General features: G+C 57.3%; 8 protein-coding genes across 8 annotated transcripts in view; 4 read left to right on the plus strand and 4 right to left on the minus strand.

The window, feature by feature from the left end:
• The window catches only part of PTSG_00021 (uncharacterized protein), a 4,407-nt gene extending 4,004 nt beyond the window's left edge, over positions 1-403 (minus strand). The window contains exon 1 of the mRNA XM_004998520.1: positions 270-403. Within this exon, the coding sequence (XP_004998577.1) occupies positions 270-363 (94 nt within the window). The 5' untranslated portion in view covers positions 364-403. The remainder of the gene's footprint in view (positions 1-269) is intronic.
• A 343-nt stretch (positions 404-746) lies between these two features.
• PTSG_00022 (uncharacterized protein) lies at positions 747-2,095 on the plus strand. Its single transcript, XM_004998521.1, has one exon. The coding sequence runs from the start codon at positions 890-892 to the stop codon at positions 2,009-2,011; it is 1,122 nt and encodes a 373-aa protein (XP_004998578.1). The 5' UTR covers positions 747-889; the 3' UTR covers positions 2,012-2,095.
• A 1,595-nt stretch (positions 2,096-3,690) lies between these two features.
• PTSG_00023 (cytidine deaminase) lies at positions 3,691-4,707 on the plus strand (the record flags this gene model as incomplete). Its single annotated transcript, XM_004998522.1, has 1 exon — positions 3,691-4,707. One exon carries the CDS (start codon positions 3,691-3,693, stop codon positions 4,705-4,707), a length of 1,017 nt encoding a protein of 338 aa, XP_004998579.1.
• A 397-nt stretch (positions 4,708-5,104) lies between these two features.
• Positions 5,105-7,544, minus strand: PTSG_00024 (uncharacterized protein). The gene is made up of 6 exons (XM_004998523.1): positions 7,130-7,544; positions 6,649-6,795; positions 6,354-6,432; positions 6,056-6,133; positions 5,692-5,775; positions 5,105-5,459 (listed from the first exon to the last, which is right to left on the minus strand). The coding sequence occupies exons 1-6, from the start codon at positions 7,447-7,449 to the stop codon at positions 5,361-5,363; spliced, it is 807 nt and encodes a 268-aa protein (XP_004998580.1). The 5' UTR covers positions 7,450-7,544; the 3' UTR covers positions 5,105-5,360.
• Positions 7,543-9,220, plus strand: PTSG_11527 (uncharacterized protein; the record flags this gene model as incomplete). Its single annotated transcript, XM_004998524.1, has 3 exons — positions 7,543-7,696; positions 7,894-8,784; positions 9,205-9,220. Exons 1-3 carry the CDS (start codon positions 7,644-7,646, stop codon positions 9,218-9,220), a joined length of 960 nt encoding a protein of 319 aa, XP_004998581.1. The 5' UTR covers positions 7,543-7,643.
• On the minus strand, positions 9,218-12,100 carry PTSG_00026 (uncharacterized protein). The gene is made up of 2 exons (XM_004998525.1): positions 10,705-12,100; positions 9,218-10,459 (listed from the first exon to the last, which is right to left on the minus strand). Exons 1-2 carry the CDS (start codon positions 10,842-10,844, stop codon positions 9,868-9,870), a joined length of 732 nt encoding a protein of 243 aa, XP_004998582.1. The 5' UTR covers positions 10,845-12,100; the 3' UTR covers positions 9,218-9,867.
• Positions 12,101-13,094: 994 nt separating this feature from the next.
• PTSG_00027 (uncharacterized protein) lies at positions 13,095-16,086 on the plus strand (the record flags this gene model as incomplete). The annotated part of the gene is made up of 2 exons (XM_004998526.1): positions 13,095-14,857; positions 15,096-16,086. The coding sequence occupies 2 exons, from the start codon at positions 13,095-13,097 to the stop codon at positions 16,084-16,086; spliced, it is 2,754 nt and encodes a 917-aa protein (XP_004998583.1).
• Positions 16,087-16,384: 298 nt separating this feature from the next.
• Positions 16,385-17,500, minus strand: part of PTSG_00028 (uncharacterized protein) — a 2,550-nt gene continuing 1,434 nt past the window's right edge. The window contains exons 3-4 of the mRNA XM_004998527.1: positions 17,459-17,500; positions 16,385-17,325 (exon numbers count right to left, since the gene is read on the minus strand). The exon at positions 17,459-17,500 is cut by the window's right edge and continues 26 nt beyond it. Of these exons, the coding sequence (XP_004998584.1) occupies positions 16,608-17,325; positions 17,459-17,500 (760 nt within the window). The 3' untranslated portion in view covers positions 16,385-16,607. The remainder of the gene's footprint in view (positions 17,326-17,458) is intronic.

Consider the following 17,500-nt stretch of genomic DNA (forward strand, 5'->3'; position numbering starts at 1 on the left):
TGACTTCACACTATCCATCACGACATCGAATTGTCCTGCAGTTTGCAGACTCTTGTGTCGTAGGATTTCCTTAGGGTGCTTACGTTGCTTTGACAAAATCCGCCATTAGATCAAATAGATCACCCGCGGATTGAATATTGAGTATTATCAGTATAGCGATGTGCAGAAGTGGCCGACGTGTCCACGTACGACACACACACACACACACACACACACACACACACACACACACACACACACACACACACACACACACACAGGCGGCTGACCTGCAAAGCTTGCAGCAGAGTGTGCTGCGCGTGTGGTCGTGATCGCAACAGCAGTGGCTGCTGCTCCTCGTTGAATCAGCCTCCCCATCATCATTGTTGGGGGTTTTGGGCAACACGAGGAACAGTGTGACGAGTGCGCGCAAAATCTTCCCACAACAACCCACAACCCACAACAACACTGAAGCAACCTTGTTGTGTGCTTGCAGGCAGGCGCTTGCTTCACTTCATACTTCTTTGCGTCGCTGGTACACCTTCTCCTTGCTGTCCTGTCCTGTCCTGTCCTTCCTTCCAACCTCAAGTCACATCAGGTCACCCTCCCTTCCAAAGAGCGCCAAACGAGGTCCTCATGCTGAGCGAACGTGGTTGCTCTTTGTTTGTGTTTCGCCCCTGCGCTCGCTTGGCTCGCTTGCTTGAAGCGAATGGCCACACCACACCACGACGACACTCACCCATCGTCTACCTTGTCTTGCTTGCGTGCACCTCATCCAGCTGTGCACCTGTCTCGCCACCCTCGACCACCCTTTTCCTGACCATCTACACTACAGGCAGGCAGGTGTGATGCTTTTGCCAAGAGGCAACCAACCATCGGCTGCAAGGAACAGCGCGTGAGAGCAAAGGGTATGGTCGTGGCCGCTGGCAGTGGTGGCGCTAGTCGCCCGACGAATGCGCCTTCGTGCCCGCTCTGCCCCGGCGGCAGCGTGGGAGGGGCGGTGTTGATGGTGGTCCCGCTGCTGGTGTGCATTGCGCTGCTTGCGGGATGCCTGTCCGTGTCGTCGCTTTGGCGCCGCAACAAGCGACAGCGCCACGCGCCACAATACGCGTCCACGTGCGCCAGTGGGAGAGCAAAGCCAAACAAGCGTGCAGCTCCGAGGGTGCAGCCAGACCTTCGCTTGCCACACCAACAGCAGCAGCCACAGCACCCACAACCTGCAAAACGCGTCAACAACATCACCCCGCTCTTGCCAATGCCGACGCTGACCCGGCAATCCTCCAGCAGCACCGCTTTGCTGCCGCCTTCTCCGTCGGTTGCAGCTGCAGCAGAGGACACACCGTACACCACCACGCCCACCACGAAGACGCCGATGACCTACGAGTCGACCGCAGCAAGCAGCGCCCGCCCCTGGCACACACAACAACAGCAAAGAGAAAGGCAGTCGCTGACGGTACGGACGGCAGGAGTGGCAGCTTCATCGCCGCCGCCCGCGGGGATCAGTGCTTGGGGCCAGATACCAGCAGGCTATGCACTGGTGCTTGAAGGCCGCCAGCACGACCCCTCTTCACACAACGACATCACCGCCCACGAGAGCTCGCAGACCAGGCTTGCCCTGGACCACACGACCAACCCATCGCCCCCGTCACTAGCAGCAGCCGGGCCGAACACAGTCGACTATGGGCTGGCGATCCCCACATCCTCCCACCGTCAATGGCGACAGGAGCGCGGCGTGTCGCAGCACATCTACGAAGAACTGGACGTGCCAGGGCACACGGCAAACATCCTGTACGAACCATCCACAGCCACCCCAGGGCGGAATCACTTGCAGCAGCCCCAATTGCAGCAGTGGGAACATCGCAACGGGCTGCACGGGCAGCGTCTGCCACTGCCGCAGCCGACAGCAGCAGATGGTGGCGAAGCCGAGTATGAGACGATACCCCGCACACGCGCGTTCCGAATCGACACCAGCAACCGTGATTCAGCTGCATCCGCTGGCAGTGGCACTTACTACTCTGTCATTCCCGAATGACAAGGCCTCGGTGATGGTGGTGGTGGTGGTGGTGATTGTGACGTTGTTGTTGTTGGTGTTGATTGGTTTGATACCTTCGCTGTGTGTGCGGTGTCGTTCATGGCTGTCGTTGCAGGTCGCGTTGTCCTCAACGTTCACTTCAGGTTGGTGTGGTGTGTCGCCTTTGCTCTGTTGTTCCCTCCACCGTGCCGTGCTTCGGCTTCATCTCGTCTCATTAGCTTGCACTCTGCTTTGTGTTACTCCACTTCTCTCTTTCGCAGGTATGACTGCGGTTACGTTCTGTTGCGTTACGTTCTCGCTTCCCTTGCTTTTGAGTGGCTGTGTGTCTTCTTGTCACTTATTGAGCTTGTTCTTCCTGTGTTCTCTTCTCTCGTACGCGCCTCCTTGTCCATACACCCAAAGACATGAACGAGAGTGCCATTCGGCTGCGATGTGTGTTGTGTGTTGTGTGTTCTTGTGTTGAGGAAGTTTGGGGGGGGGGAAGTCACAGAACACAGAAGGTTAGATACACACACACACACACACACACACACACACACACACACACACACACACACACACACACACACACACACACACACACACACACACACACACACACACACACACACACACACACACACACATCCCAATAACAGGGCACAACACCATAAACTGAAATTCACGTGCCTTTTTTCTCCCTTCTTGCTTTTGCTCTTGTTTGGCGCGGGGTGTGTGCGTGTGTGTGGCTGGTGGTCGCCCTGCTGTTGTGCTTCCTCTCTTCTTTCTGGCCGCTTGCTTGCTTGCCATATCCAACTGTATCACACACAACTGCACGTCTCTCTCCGCTGCTTCCCCACACAGCTGTTGTGTGCCTACGTAAGCATTCGGTGATCGTTGGCTCCGTTGGCTTGGCGCGTCACGTTAAGGGGGTTGCGTTGTCTCTCAATCAGTTATCGATCCTTTCAAAGGGTCTTCGGTGTGTCCCGAGTCGTTCGCTCGCCGAATGTTAGTCATTGTCGATGATTGCCTATGTTTCTTGAAAGCTGTCCCCGGTGTTAGCACTCGTTGAACGCAGAACCGCACACGTGCCACCCTTTTTTTGCAGCCTTCTCTTTCTGCACTAGCAGCTTGTCGTGACCAGCTCCGTTAGCGTGAGCTTTGCGTGCACTCCACTGTCTCTGCGTGGTTGCGACGCGTCCGCCCATCGTTTTCCGTTGTCGCTTGTTGTCCCTCCCCCCACCTGCTCTTCCTCTTTTTGCCTTCTCTTCTGCTTTCCTTCCTTTTCTCTTCCTTTGGTCTGACTCTTCCCGCTGTGCTTGCTTCTTGCTTGTTTCTTTCAACCACAACCAAACATGGACACTGCCACAAGCACAGCAACAACAAAGGGCCAGCGCATTCTCCCAACCTCATCACAATCTCACACAACACCACCAGCACCACCAACAACAAGAGCAGCAACAAAACACAGTCTCCACACCACCACCACCACCACCAACAACAACAACAACAACAGTTGCACCACCACCACCTCCTCCTCCTCTTCCTGCTGGCCCTCAGCCGCCTCTTCCTGCTGCTCGACGGCCTGCACCACCTGCTGCTGCTCCGGCTCATCTTCAAACACCCCCACACCAACGCCCATGTCGCTTGACGTCGCTACTCTGAGCGCCCCGCAGCGCGTGGCCCATTTTGTGGACACCATGGGGCTAAGCGGGGCCTGGCGCATCTCCGCGTCAGACTTTGACACCATTACTTCCCGCGCCGGTGTCACGCACACAGACGCCCTGCGCGCCCTCCTGCCCCAGGCGCGGACGCTCTCCGTCGCACCCATCAGCAACTTCAACGTCGGCGCAGCCGTCCTCGGCGCCTCGGGCAATGTCTACCTCGGCGCCAACAACGAGCACACCCGTGTGAGCATCGCCGCCTGCGTCCACGCGGAGCAGTGCGCGCTGGCCAACACGTTCCTTGGCCACGAGGAGGCCGTCAGGGCCATCGCCATCACCGCCATGCCCTGCGGCCACTGCCGCCAGTTTATCAACGAGCTCCCAAACGCCAAGGACATCACCATCCTCGTCGACAACCACGACCCGCTGAAGTTTGAGGCGCTCCTGCCGCACAGCTTTGGCCCCTCGGACCTTCACGCAGACCCCATCCACTTTCTCTCCCACCCAAGGACCCCGCTGCGCGTGCTGGCTGCGCCAACAGTGGTGCCCGGCAGCGGAAAGGATGCGGATGCGGCGGTGGCGCCCAAGGCCGCCGTGGAGAGCGCCGTGGCCGCAGCGGAGGCGTCGTACTCGCCCCACACCCTCTCCCACGCGGGTCTGGTCCTGGTGATTGGCGACAAGCACGTGCGCGGGAGCTACGTGGAGAACTGCGCTTTCAACCCGTCGCTGCCGCCGCTGCAGATGGCGCTCATCAACGCGCGCATGCAGCAGCTCGACTGCCGCGCGGCGGAGGCCGTGGTGCTGGCGGAGCGCGAGCACGAGGTGGCGGTGTCGCACGTGGACGCGACGCTGGCGCTCATGCGGTCGGTCGGTATCCGCGCACCGCTCACACACGTGCAGCTGCAGTGCCGCGGCGACGGCGAGAGTGGACACGCACGGCAGCGTGATTGCGATGGTGCTGATGGTGACAAGAGTGAGGAGAGCAGGTCGCCGGGCACCACAAGTGACGAGGGGCCGAGCAGGGGTGAGGAGGGAGACCAGACGCAGGGCTGAGGTGGGGGTGGGCGGGCGGGCTGTATGGTGTTAGGAGAGGTGGTGAGGGATTGGAAGCAGAGGGAGAGGGAAGGAGAGAAAGATAGAGAGATGGAGAGCGTGCGAGGGCGTGAGTGCGTGAGACAAGCGTGTGGGTGAGCACCCGCGCGACGCCCGTTGCGTGTGCGTGTCAGCGTTTCTCCGGTTGTTACAACCACAGCACCCCACGTCATTGCTGGAGCACCGCACCAGTTGCAGCCACCTGCTGTGTCTGTTTCTATTCGCCCGTGCTCGTTGTTGGTGCAATCGGTGCAGTCCTTCACCTTCTCCCTCACTCCTGGTCGGTCGTTGCATTTGAGGGATTTGGTGCACGTGTTACACATGGTGGTGGTGATGATGTTGAAGGTGGTGAAGCTGTTTCTGTTGCGCTTTTATCGAGGTACAAGAAGCCAAGCAAATGAAAGTAACAAGCTTAGACAACCCATGCAGTACAGTACGTCTTATGTTTTGTGTGTGTGTGTGTTTTTGCATGTATGTTTTGTGTTTGTGCGTGTGTGTGTGTTTTATTTGTTTGTTTGTTTGCATGCGTTGTATGACATGTCATTCATCATTACTGTTGCATGCGTGTGTTCGTGCGTTTGTGCGTTGGTTGCCGATGCCGTTGGCTGGCGTTATTAAATGACCTTGTCCTGGTGTGTGAGCTCAGCCCTGTCCATGGGGGCGTCAAACCAAGCCGGCAGGAACCACGTGTACAACCCGGACTTGCCAAACACCTACAGGGGCCAACGTTGAACACGTCATGTGTGTGTGTGTGTGTGTGTGTGTGTGTGTGTGTGTGCGAGAGCGAGAGTGAGAGTGAGGCACAATGAGCACAAAGCCGACTGGGCGAGAGGGCATGTGAGAGTAAGATCCTCTCCCAATACACACACACACACACACACATAAACACACACATACACGCACACGCACACATGCGCGCGCAGACACACACACACACATAAACACCTCTGCAAAGTAGGTGAGTGAGCGCTGCTGCATGGTGTGCTTGGCCGGCAGTTCCGTGGTGCCGCCGCGAAGAATGTTCTGGAACTGGCACACGTGACACGACATGTCAGTGGAGGGTGAAGGGGGTGCAAGAACCAGTGGGGGTTGAGACTGCCATGGGTGCAGCATGTCCGTGCGTTGTGTATGCATGTGCATGTGTGCATGTGTGTATGTATATATGTGTGCGTGTGTATATGTGTGTGCGTGTTCGCATGATTGTAACTGGGCGCTACCTCACTCAAACACACACACACACACACACACACACACACACACACACACACACACACACACACACACACACACACACACACACACACCACACCTGGTAAATGAGGCCGGCGACGCATAGGATGAACTGGGCAAAGGCGAGACGCGTGGTAAACGCCACGTAATGGTCAAACTAATACAGCAAGTGGTGGTGCATGAGCGAGCAGATGAGGGAAAGCAGAGCAAGGGAGGCGGAGCGTACGGGGTGTGAGGGCATTCGACGGACACCAGCGGCACCTCCTTCATGCCGGAACCACCACCAGATATCAGCCACACATATGTACACACTCACACGCACACTCACACACACACACACACAGACACACACCACACACACACACATGTACGCGTACCCATGTGCTTTCGTCCTGCCAGAGCATGGCCATGGGCGATGCGATGGCCATGAACGTGCTCAGCGTGAACGCTTTTAACCTGAATGAAGGCGTCATGCGAAGTTAAAGTGTCCTGTCAACCACTGGGTCAAACAAGCCATCAACACGCACGCACATGTGCCACAACCTCACGGGCAACGACAACACCATCGACAACACACAGACAGACACACACACACACACAGACACGCAGAGACAGACACACACACACACATAGACACGCAGAGACAGACACACATACACACACACAACATACCCGTGTTGAGAGTAGATGACGACGAGCGTGGAGGCGCCCGTGAAGAACCCAAAGGCGGCACCGTACAAGTAGAAGCGAATCAAGTGACGCAGCTCAAACGTTTTCAGGTTGCTCCCCTGCGTCAGTGCCGTGAATGCCTGCGCGATCCTGGTTACGTGTGCATGTGTGCGTGTGAAGTTGTTGTTTTGCAACGCATGTGTAGATCCAAGTGTGAGAAAGCAATGAGCAGCGTCGTGTGAGCGCAAACTTGGTGACCACGCTCTTGCCGCAACAGCATCAGGTCAACAAACAAACAAACACACACGCACACACACACACACACACACACACACACACACACACACACACACACACACACACACACACACACACACACACGCACACACACTCGCACACTCACACACACGCACGCACACACGCAATTTCTCCCTCTCCCTCCCTCCTCTCTCTCTCTTTCTTTATCTATGCTTCTGCAACTGACCGTGGTTGAAGGTTGGCTGTGTACTGAGCAGTCGGAAGTCCCGAGGACGCGACACGGGTGACCTGGGTTGGAACATCATGCCTGCGCTGCGCGCTCACGGGTGCGGCAGCGATGACGCGCAGCAGGTTGTAGATGGACGCGGCGAAGAACAGCGCCGCAGCAACATCGTGAACCACCACCGTCATAAACCGGGACGGCACGCTACCGCGGGTCCTCGCGCTGGTATATGAGAACGCAATGTGCAGCAGCGCCACCTGCAACAGCACCACCAACCCCACACCAGCCTCCTGCAGCCACCCCTGTAACCGCCCCACGCTCATCGCCTCGTTGAGTGTTGCTGCTGCTGTTGTGGCGCTGCTTCTGTTTCCACTGTCGTCCTCTGTGTATCCGTTGTTGCCGATTCTGTGCAATTTCGGCAAACGTGAAGGAGACGAACGACCACCACACACACACACACAGCACACCACACACACCATCCACACACACCATCCACCACCCGCAGCCCGTCATCGCCATGTCTTCTTCATCGCGGCAGTTTGTCCCTGTCGTGGACCAGGAAACACCAAGGTAGTGTTCAAACACGACGTGGTGAATTGTTAACCCTCTTCGTTGGGCTAGAAGGCATGTTGCCGTCGTATGGATGGGTTAACACACACACTCTCTCTCTCTCTCATTCACATACACATGCATCCCCACACATTTTCACACACACACACACACACACACACACACACACACACACACACACACAATCCGCATTGCAGGTGTGAGCGGGATGACTTCTCTGAAGATATGCAGAAGCACCGCAAGTTTGACGCGCCACACGCTGTGCGTGGGGATAAGCCCGTGAAGCGGGGCAAGTTCGATCGCGGATGGGCGCGCGGCACCGTGGGCTGGGGCGTGCAGGGCTTCTTCGGCAGCACAGACGCGGACACGGGCGAGCACATCAAGCGAAACCAGCAGCCGCGCGAGTTCACGCTGGTCAAAGACGAGTTTGGCCGCTGGATCAACCCGAAGAAGAAGAAGCGAGCGCAAGAACTCAAGCAGCAGCAGCAGCAGCAGCAGCAGCAGCAGCAAAGGGAGCTCGAGGAGGCAGGACAAGGAGACGAACCGCGCCAATCTAAAGACGCACGCGAGTCAAAGGACGACGATGCCGACCATCACCACCGCAGAGATGATCGCGACATGCACAGGCGGAGGAGGAGCTCGAGAGACAGGCGAGATGATAGCGACGATGACGACTGCGACAAACACAGGCGCAGGAGGGGACGAGGCCGCAGCCGCAGCAGAGAGCGTGATCGCCGACGCAGGCGAAGCAGGAGCAGGAGCAGGGACAGGGACAGGGACAGAGACAGAGATCGACGTCGCAGCCGCAGTCGGAGCCGCGAGAGGGACAGGGGCCGAGACAGAGACAGGTCGCGTGGTCGTGGTCGAAGCCCGTACGATGATCATCGCGATGATGACGACGACGACGACAGGCGACGCAGCCATCACCGCCACGATGCAGACATGGATGATCGGAGACACAGGGGACACCGCGACAGACACAGAGGCGAGCGCTCGAGTGATCGTGGCAGTGGACGAAGTGGTGGTCGTCGGTCCCGTAGTCGCTCTCCCGCGCCAAAGGCATCGGCGCCACAGTCGAAGCAAGGAGGGTCAGTTGACACGCGCCCGTGTGTGTGTGTGTGTGTGTGTGTATGTGTTGTGTGTGTGTGTGTGTGTGTGTGTGTGTGTGTGTGTGTGTGTGTGTGTGTGTGTGTGTGTGTGTGTGTGTGTGTGTGTGTGTGTGTGTGTGTGTGTGTGTGTGCGCGCGTCTCTGCTCCCATTTGAGGATAGCACAGAAGTGTGTGGGTGGGGACGTATGTGATTTTGCGGGCATGCATGCATGCACACGTGTGAGTTGCCCATGTTATTGTTCTGACGGGCCACTTGATCCTGCGTCGCACACTCCCTCACACACACACACACACACACACACACACACACACACACACACACACACACACACACACACACACACACACACACACGCACACACACACACACACGCACACACAATGCGTGCCAATTCACAGTGACTTTCGATGCTGAATGTTTCCTTTTCTATGATATGCGCCTTACACACACCCTGGCGCACGCGCAGTACAAGAACAAGAAAAAATAACACAAGCAGTAGACGTGCACGCGGTTGCTGTAACAGATGTTGGTAAGCACCACAAACACACAACGAAGCCACACTCTCTCACACCATCAAGGCATCATCTACCCGCGACCCCACCAACGAGAGACAAGGAGAGCCACCCCCAACATCGCAGACCATATGTACAAGGGCGAGGGAGGGGTCAAGGCAAGCAAGCGTCCTTGGGGTGGGAGACACACACACACACACACGCGCGCGCGCACGCCAAAGAGCAGTCAGTTATGCTGTCAACTATCACGATACAACAAGAAGAGGTGCGCGTACGCATGCGTACACGACACGTCCATTAGACCATCAAATCAAAGTTCATGGCGGGGAGGGGAGGGGAGGCCATCATCAAAGCGTGTGCGACAACCATCACAACAGCCACCACAAGCCAATGACCAACCTTTAGATATAAACAGCGGGGCAAGCGCGCTCACACAGAGAGAGGAGAGTGGGAGGGTGGAGGAAGCGAAAGGGTGGCAGATGCATGAAGCATGCTCGTGAACGACAAAGGGACGTGAGGGAAAAAAAAAAAAAGGCGTCCACTCGTAATTCACTCGTAGCGCACCCCCCTGATGTATGATCGCGGCTCGCACACCTCGCGCAGTTTCGAGAAGACGGCAGCGGCGCGGTTCGAGTTGCCCGCGTCAAACACATGCACGCGATAGCGGTCTGTGCCCTGACCAGGAACAAACGACGCCAGCAGGCAGTAGCGCCCTCTGCAGTAGATTTCCCTCATGTTGCCCAGGTCGATGTTGACGCTGTCCTCGGGGGAGGGGTCGCTGCGCTTGAAGAGGCGGACGACGTGGCGTGGTGGCTGCCCCTCCGAGAGGCCCTCCCGCGTGGTGAAGATGATGTTAGTCGAGTCGCAGTTGAACCCGCCGCGCACGCACCGGTTGAACTTGCTGAACATGCCGGCGCTGGCCACCTTGTCGATGAGACGGTGCAGGAGCGAGTGCATGGCCTTTGGCGTCGCGCTTTTGTTCTCCACGCTGTAGTGGCCGCGGTAGCGAAGCTCGATGGCGGCGTGCAGCATGGCCCGACACAGCGGGCACGTGGTCTGGCATTGCAGCCACTCTGTCAGGCAGTCCTTGTGGAAAACGTGGCCGCAGTCCTTCAGGCGGTACAGGCGCTGGTCGCAATCCCTGCGCGTCGTTGGAAATGGGGGATGTTCAAGGTGTTGTGTGAGTTGCGGGGAACAGGGATGGCGGAATTTGAGACGACGCAACAGCTCTACCGAACAGCTGTGTGCACTTCACATACAGCTGCACACACCAGCATTGCTTGTGCCTTGTACAACACACACACACATACACACACACACACACACACACACACACACACACACCACACACATGTACGCAAGCACATGGTGTTTGTGGATACTCACGGATCGAGGCAGATGGGGCATTCCTGGGACTCTTCTGATTTGGAGAGCGAGCCAAACGATGCGGTTTGTACCGGTTCAGGCTGGAGCAAGCTATCAATGCTGGCGTAGAAGCCAGCATTCGCTGTTGTCGCAGGCGGCATTGTGATGTGTACACGTGTATGTGCTGTTGAGTCTGTGTGGTTGCTGTGGTTGCTGTCGCCAATAAAAGGCTCCACTGGTGGTGGTGGTGTCGCGGGCGACGAGCACTGGGGGGAAATGAGGGCTTGCTGGTGGTTGGTTGGTCGGTTGATGGTGTGCCGAGATGAAGTTGACAAAGTCGTCGCAGAAACGCACACACGAGGTCAGGTGCGAGAGCGAATGAGACGCGGCGCAGTGTCTATCCGTTGGGTTGGTTGAGTTGCTGCTGCGCAAGAGCAAGACAAGGAAAGGAGGTCGCGACCAGCACAGCACGTTCGCTGAACTGGGTCAAGGCCCGCTGGCTTGCTAGGTCCACCGGCTTTTTGGAATGGCTTGGGGATGTCGTGTCGTGTCGATGTCTGTGTCAGGTGAAAAGCTGCCTGTGTGGTTGGATTGGATTGGATTGGCGTGGTTGAGGCTTGGGCGGGATGTGTGTGCGAGTGAGCTGTTCGGGGGAAGGGAAGGTGTGGATTTTTTCCTCTCCTTGTTGTTCTGCTGGATGATGGTCCTTCCTCGAGCGCCTGCGTCAGAGCAAAAGAGACCGGGATAGGCCCAAACGGCTGCAGGAAAGGGGAGGAACAAGCCCAAAAGAACACGAAGGGCTGGTCGGTGCTGTGTGGCTGTATCAGGTGGTGTCAGAATCCAACAGCAAGGTGTGCGTGTACGTGTATGTGTATGTGCGTGAGAGAGGGCCGGCACAAGTGTGTGTGTGTGTGTGTATGCAGTGTGTTGCGGCAGGTGTGTGACAGCGGCTGATGCTGATGGTGATGATGAAAATGATTGTGCGCCAACGTGCAAGACCATCAGGGCATAAACACAAGGGAAGGCCTGGGAAGAGCACGGTGGTTCGTGCGTGTTGCTGCACCACCAGTGATATGCTGATGAGAGAAGGCTGACGAAAGCTTTCAGGTGCACGAGTAAGCACACAAGAAACACAAGCCTAACTCACACGGGCTTCACATCATGTCACTCACAATGTATGAGTATGTCACATGAAGAAAGCTCTCGTTACGTCCGTCGCCAAGATGGCAAGCGCCACAACGATCACCAATGTCTCAAACGGTTGGTTGGCTACCAAGAAAGCGGCTGAGTGCATTGCGTCGCCACCCATGTTGCTCGCTTGCTTTGCTCGTGGTTGTGTGTCACATCACAGCAATCAGCGCGCGCCACACAACAATGCAGTGTGGGCACGCAACCACTTCACACACCAGCAGCTGCAGCAAGCCCGCTGTCAGTCTTGCTTGCTTTGGCCTTGCTTGCAAGAACGTCATGGCCCAAGCAAAACGCCACCCCTTGCAGCTGCCTTGAAGGTGAGATAATTTATCGAAAATTTCACTTACTTTTCGTCCAGCCGATTTTTATTTATGTGTCAGAAGCAAAAGAATAAAGGCGTTTGTTCACACACACACAACTGCTTTTGCGAGGAGGAGGCGAGGCGACGACGACGACGACGACACGACTCCGCTGTGGTGTCGCTGCCTCCGTACTCTTGTTCATAACCAAGACACATTCACACACGCGCGCGGACCCAAGCCGACACGAACCAACCAACCCAAGAGGTTCGTTTTGGTTTTGTCAGGCTGCATTACACGAGTGCGTGCATGTGTCACAAACCATGTTGGGGTGGCATGCACGCAGTGCGTGTGTGTGTGTGTGTAACATAATGTGACATTGATGATTGCTCATGACCTGCGCTTGTCGACTTTCGTTGGTAATGTGTCATGTCATGGCCATCATGATCACGAATGTTGTGTGTCTATGTTTTCGTGCTGCTGGTGATGGGTAATGGCGGTGATGGATGATGGATGATGCATGTGACACGCACCACTTGCACACGATTGCACGACTTGTGCACGCCCTTGATGCGATCAACCATGCACACACACGACACACACACACAGATACACACGACACACACACACACACACACACACACACACACGACACACACACACACACACACACACAAACAGCACGCACCACACATACACACACACACACAAACAGCACGCACCACACATACACGCGCCCAATTGTTCGTGCACTGTGACGCACTTGCACGACGCTGATTGATGTCTGCCATAGTTGTGCCTCATCAATGACTTGTGCGTGTGTGCGTGTGTGTGTTTGCTTGTGATGTGCTTGATGTGATGTGAATAGGCAACAACCAAGACGGCAGCAGGAACTGGCTTGCGGGCAAGGGTGCTGCTGTCATGGGCCTTGTTTCTCCCGGTGCTGTCGGGGACGCCGCCACCACTGGCACCACCACTGGCACTACCACGTGGCTGAGATCACAGCGCCCATGGACGCTGGTGGCGCTTGCGGCCTCTGTCGGCGTAGCCGGTGCGGTGGCATGGAAGGTCTGGCACGGCTTCGTTGCAGCAGACACTGCCGGCAACAGCAACAATCACAACAACAGCAGCAGGAGCTCGCAGAGGAACGGCGTTCTGCGCAACGCCAGTGACCAGGGCCACCACGACGAAGGTTTTGCCGGCGACGCAAACAACAACAACAACAACAACAACAACAACAACAACAACAACAGCAGCGACAACAACAACAACAACAGCGACAACAAGCGGCATGGCAGCCACGGTGCATCGCCCTCCAGCGATCGCAGCAACAGCAACAGCAACAGCAACAGCGATGGTGACGACGATGGTCGTGGTGGTCCGGGCAGCCGCACAAGCAGCGATAGCAACGAGGATGAAAACGCCGTCGACACCACGAGCGATGAAGGCGGCAACAAACAGCGCAGGCGCGCGTCCACACGCTCGCCCGACAACAGCACCGGCACGGCCAACGCTAGCACCGCCGCGGCCTCTGGCGAGCAGCCATCCTCCGCGCGCAAGCGACTGTCGCGCTCGCAGCAGAAGAAGCGGCGGCGGCGGCAGCGTCGCTTGGCCAAGGAGAGACGTGCTGGCCAGGCAACCTCTGATTCGGTTGAAGCAACAGCGTCAGCGTCATCGACCACAAAGGGCAGCAACGCCAACGCCAACGACGACGACAACAACAACAACAACAACAACAACAACAACAACGGCAATGGCAAAAGCAAAGACGGCAACAATAGTGCTGCTGCCGACAGCGGTGAGGAGAAAGGACGCAAGGGCGGCCTGCTCGGGAGCCACCGGCTGCCCTCGTGGGCGGCGGCGTGGCTAAGGCGGAGCGAATCGCAGCAGAGCCTTGGAAGGGGCCCACTTGGCGACGACGCAGCATTGGGTGTGGTCGGTGGCAGCGGTGGCGGCGGTGGCGGTGGCGGCGACAAGGGCGGTGTGACGGTGCGGCGGAGTGGTAGTCGTGGCGGCTCACTGCGGTCCCGCGCTGGCAGCGACCCTGCAGACCTGATTCACAACAGCCCACTGCCGTCCAGGCAGGACCTTCGATCGGCGATGGTGTGGTCATCCCAAGGCGACCTCCTGTCCTACCACAGCATCTTCATCACAGACGAGGACGAGGCATCTCCGAGCACCAGCGCCAGGCACCGCGGAATTCGGCCTGCCCGCGACGTGACCACCGGCATCAGTGGCAGCAGCGGTGGTGATGGCGGCGGCGACAATGGCAATCGTGGTCAAGGCGATGGCCACGACGTCGACGATGATGATGATGATGATGATGATGCTGATGATGATGATGATGATGGCATGGGGCTGCGGTTTGGCCGCCGCCGCAGCCGCCGCCTCCCCGCCAACGCCGTTGCTGTCAACGTTGGGCCCGATGGTCTTATCACGCTCGACACACACGATGATGACAATGACGGTGACGCCGCTGCCGACAGTGATGGCAGCGGCGGTGGTGCGCGTGCAGCTTGGCGCGCACGGCAGCGGCGGTTTGAGGAAGACGGTGATGGAGAGGAAGAGGAGGGCACGGAGACGGACGGCAGCGGGCTGTTTGGCGACGGTGGCGACAGCACCGATGACTACATGCTGGAGGATTCAGACGACGAACGCCCGCTCGGCATGCAATCCTGGATGCGGTACGCTGACATGTCTTGTGGTGCTGTGGTGGAGTGATGTTGTAGTGCCTTGTGTGCTCACACACACACACACATAGAGACTCAATCACTCGCGCACACACACTCGCACACACACACACACACACACACACACACACTCTCTCTCTCTCTCTCTCTCTCTCTCCCTCTCTCCTTGTCACTTGCGTTTGCACTCCATCCCACTCACACCACCTCTCCCGTCCTCATTCCCACATGACAGCATGGCGCTGCATGCGCAAGAGCTGGCGCAGCAAGGCGACGACACCACCTCCTCCCTGTTTGAGGAAGCGGCCAAGCTCATGCTGCTGTTCCAGCGTGCAAACGCCCCATCGCTCTCGCCAACGCCGTCCAGCCAGATGCTCCTCAACTTGCTTGCACAAGACACCACCGCCTTCCCCTTGTATGGCGACGACGACTACGATGATGACGACGATGATGCTGACGATGGAAGTGATGGTGGCGCTGCCGAGTACCGCATGAGCATCCGCGGCGCTGACGCTGACGATGTTGCTGGTGATGAGTCGGGTGTTGTGTCGTTTGGACTGTTGGGCGCTGCGCTCAACGGTTTGGATTTGGACGCCACCATCACCAACAGCACTGCGTTTCACAACATGCTGCCACCGCGTGTCGACGGCAATGCCAATGGCGGCAACGATGATGGTGGTGGTGATGATGGTGACGATGACGCAGAGACTGCGACGACACCAACAGCACCAACCGCGCCAGCAACAGCTGCAGGAGCAACAGGGGAGCCTTTGAGGAATGACAATGACGGTGGTGACACTGATGGCTCGGTTTCCGCACCAGCGCACCAGCACGGTGGGGAGACAAACACACCATTGGCTGCGGACAAGGAAGGTGACAAGGATGCATATGGCATGGCCACAGACGCCGAGCAGGGCAAGGGCACACAGCACCAGCAGCAGCAGCGACGCAAGAAGGGAGGGCAAGGAAAGAAAGGCAAAAAGCCAAGCAAGAAAGCGTCAAAGAAACACCACCACCACCACCATCACCACCACCAACAGCAGCATCATCATCGCCATCAGCAGCAGCAGCAGCAGCAGCAGGGTGCGCACGACCGCTGCAGCGGTGGAGACGGCGATGACCATGATACCGGTCACCACCACCACCACCATCGTCACCACCACCACAATGACCACGACGACATTCTCGGGCCGCTGCTGCAGCACGAGGAAATTGACGAGGACTGACGCACGTGCAGCTTGCGTTAGCTTGCTTGCTTTTGTGTGTGTGTGTGTGTGTGTGTCTGTGTGTGTGTGTGTGTGTGTGTGTGTAGATCCTGCCCCGCTTTCTTCCCTGTTGTTTCCTCCTTGCTTGGTTGTTTGTTGTTCCGACTCAAGTTCCTTTTCGTTGTTTTTGATTTTATCTTGGGATACCTGACTCACGTTCTGTCTCACACGTCGCATAGATCAATAAACAATCCTGGCACACAAAAAAGCCATCTTCAGCAAGCACACGCACACACGCACACACACGCACTTGCAATGGCTCCGGTTTCCTATCTGCTTTCCAATTACAAGCATATTTATTATTGCTTAAATACGGTCTGTCACCCTTGTCGACTGCACAACCTGACCTGTCGACTGTATAAGAGCAACACGTTGCAGGCACATTGCAAAGGTCAACACCCTCCTACCACCCCCACCAACACCTCGCTCGAGGTCACGCGCGCACACAGCGTTTCGCCCCAATCAACCACTATGGACGCGCGTCAAAGGTCCTCTGGTTGGACCTGTATCCATCCACGCGGGCGCGTGTGCCGCGCTTGTTGTTGTTGTTCCTCGTGCTGCGGTACTGGCTGGGATGACGAGAGGGAGGAGGGGGTGCTCGGGTGATCATCAACATCAGCATCAACAGCACCACCACCACCACCGTTATTGTCATTATCACCATCAGTTCTGTTGCTGTTGTACTGGCGCTTACCACGCTTGGGGGCGGGCTCCCGTGCATGGCTGTGGTGTGACGAGTACCACTCCGGTTGCTGTTGCTGTTGCTGTTGCCGTGGCTTGCCTGTGTGCTTGCTCCTCGTCATCAACAGGGTGGTGGTGGTGTTGGTGCTTGACGCAAAGTCGTCCGCATCATCAAACGCGTCCGCCAGCAGACCACGCTCCCTGTTCTTCTCCTGCTCTCCGCCATCGCGGTCGTGGGTCTTCCCATCACCATTGTCATCGCTGCCATGATTGTCATCACCACCGCCAGCAGCAGCAGCAGCAGCAGTCGTAGCAGTGCTGTCCACGAGCTGCGATGGGCGAATCGACTGCGACGGCACAATACGCACGTCTGCCACGCGCGTGCTCGTGGGCGCTCGCGCGTGTGCGCGGATGTGCTGCTGCTGTGGATCGCGCTCTGTCTCTGGAAACTCCATGTCCCACAGATCGACAGAGGAGGCGCCTTCCTTCGCGCCCGCTTGAACCGGCGCATGCAGATGCCTGCGCGATGGTGGTCGAGGGGAGCGGTAAGGGTGAAAACGAGAGGAACCAGCTCAGGCACACACACACACACACACACACTCACTCACACACACATACACACACACACACACACACACACACACACACACACCTGTGTCGGCCAGCAAATTGAAGCACCTCCTTAAGCTTCTCG

This window comes from Salpingoeca rosetta (genome assembly GCF_000188695.1).
Source record: "Salpingoeca rosetta unplaced genomic scaffold supercont1.1, whole genome shotgun sequence".
In the NCBI taxonomy this organism is placed as follows: domain Eukaryota; class Choanoflagellata; order Craspedida; family Salpingoecidae; genus Salpingoeca; species Salpingoeca rosetta.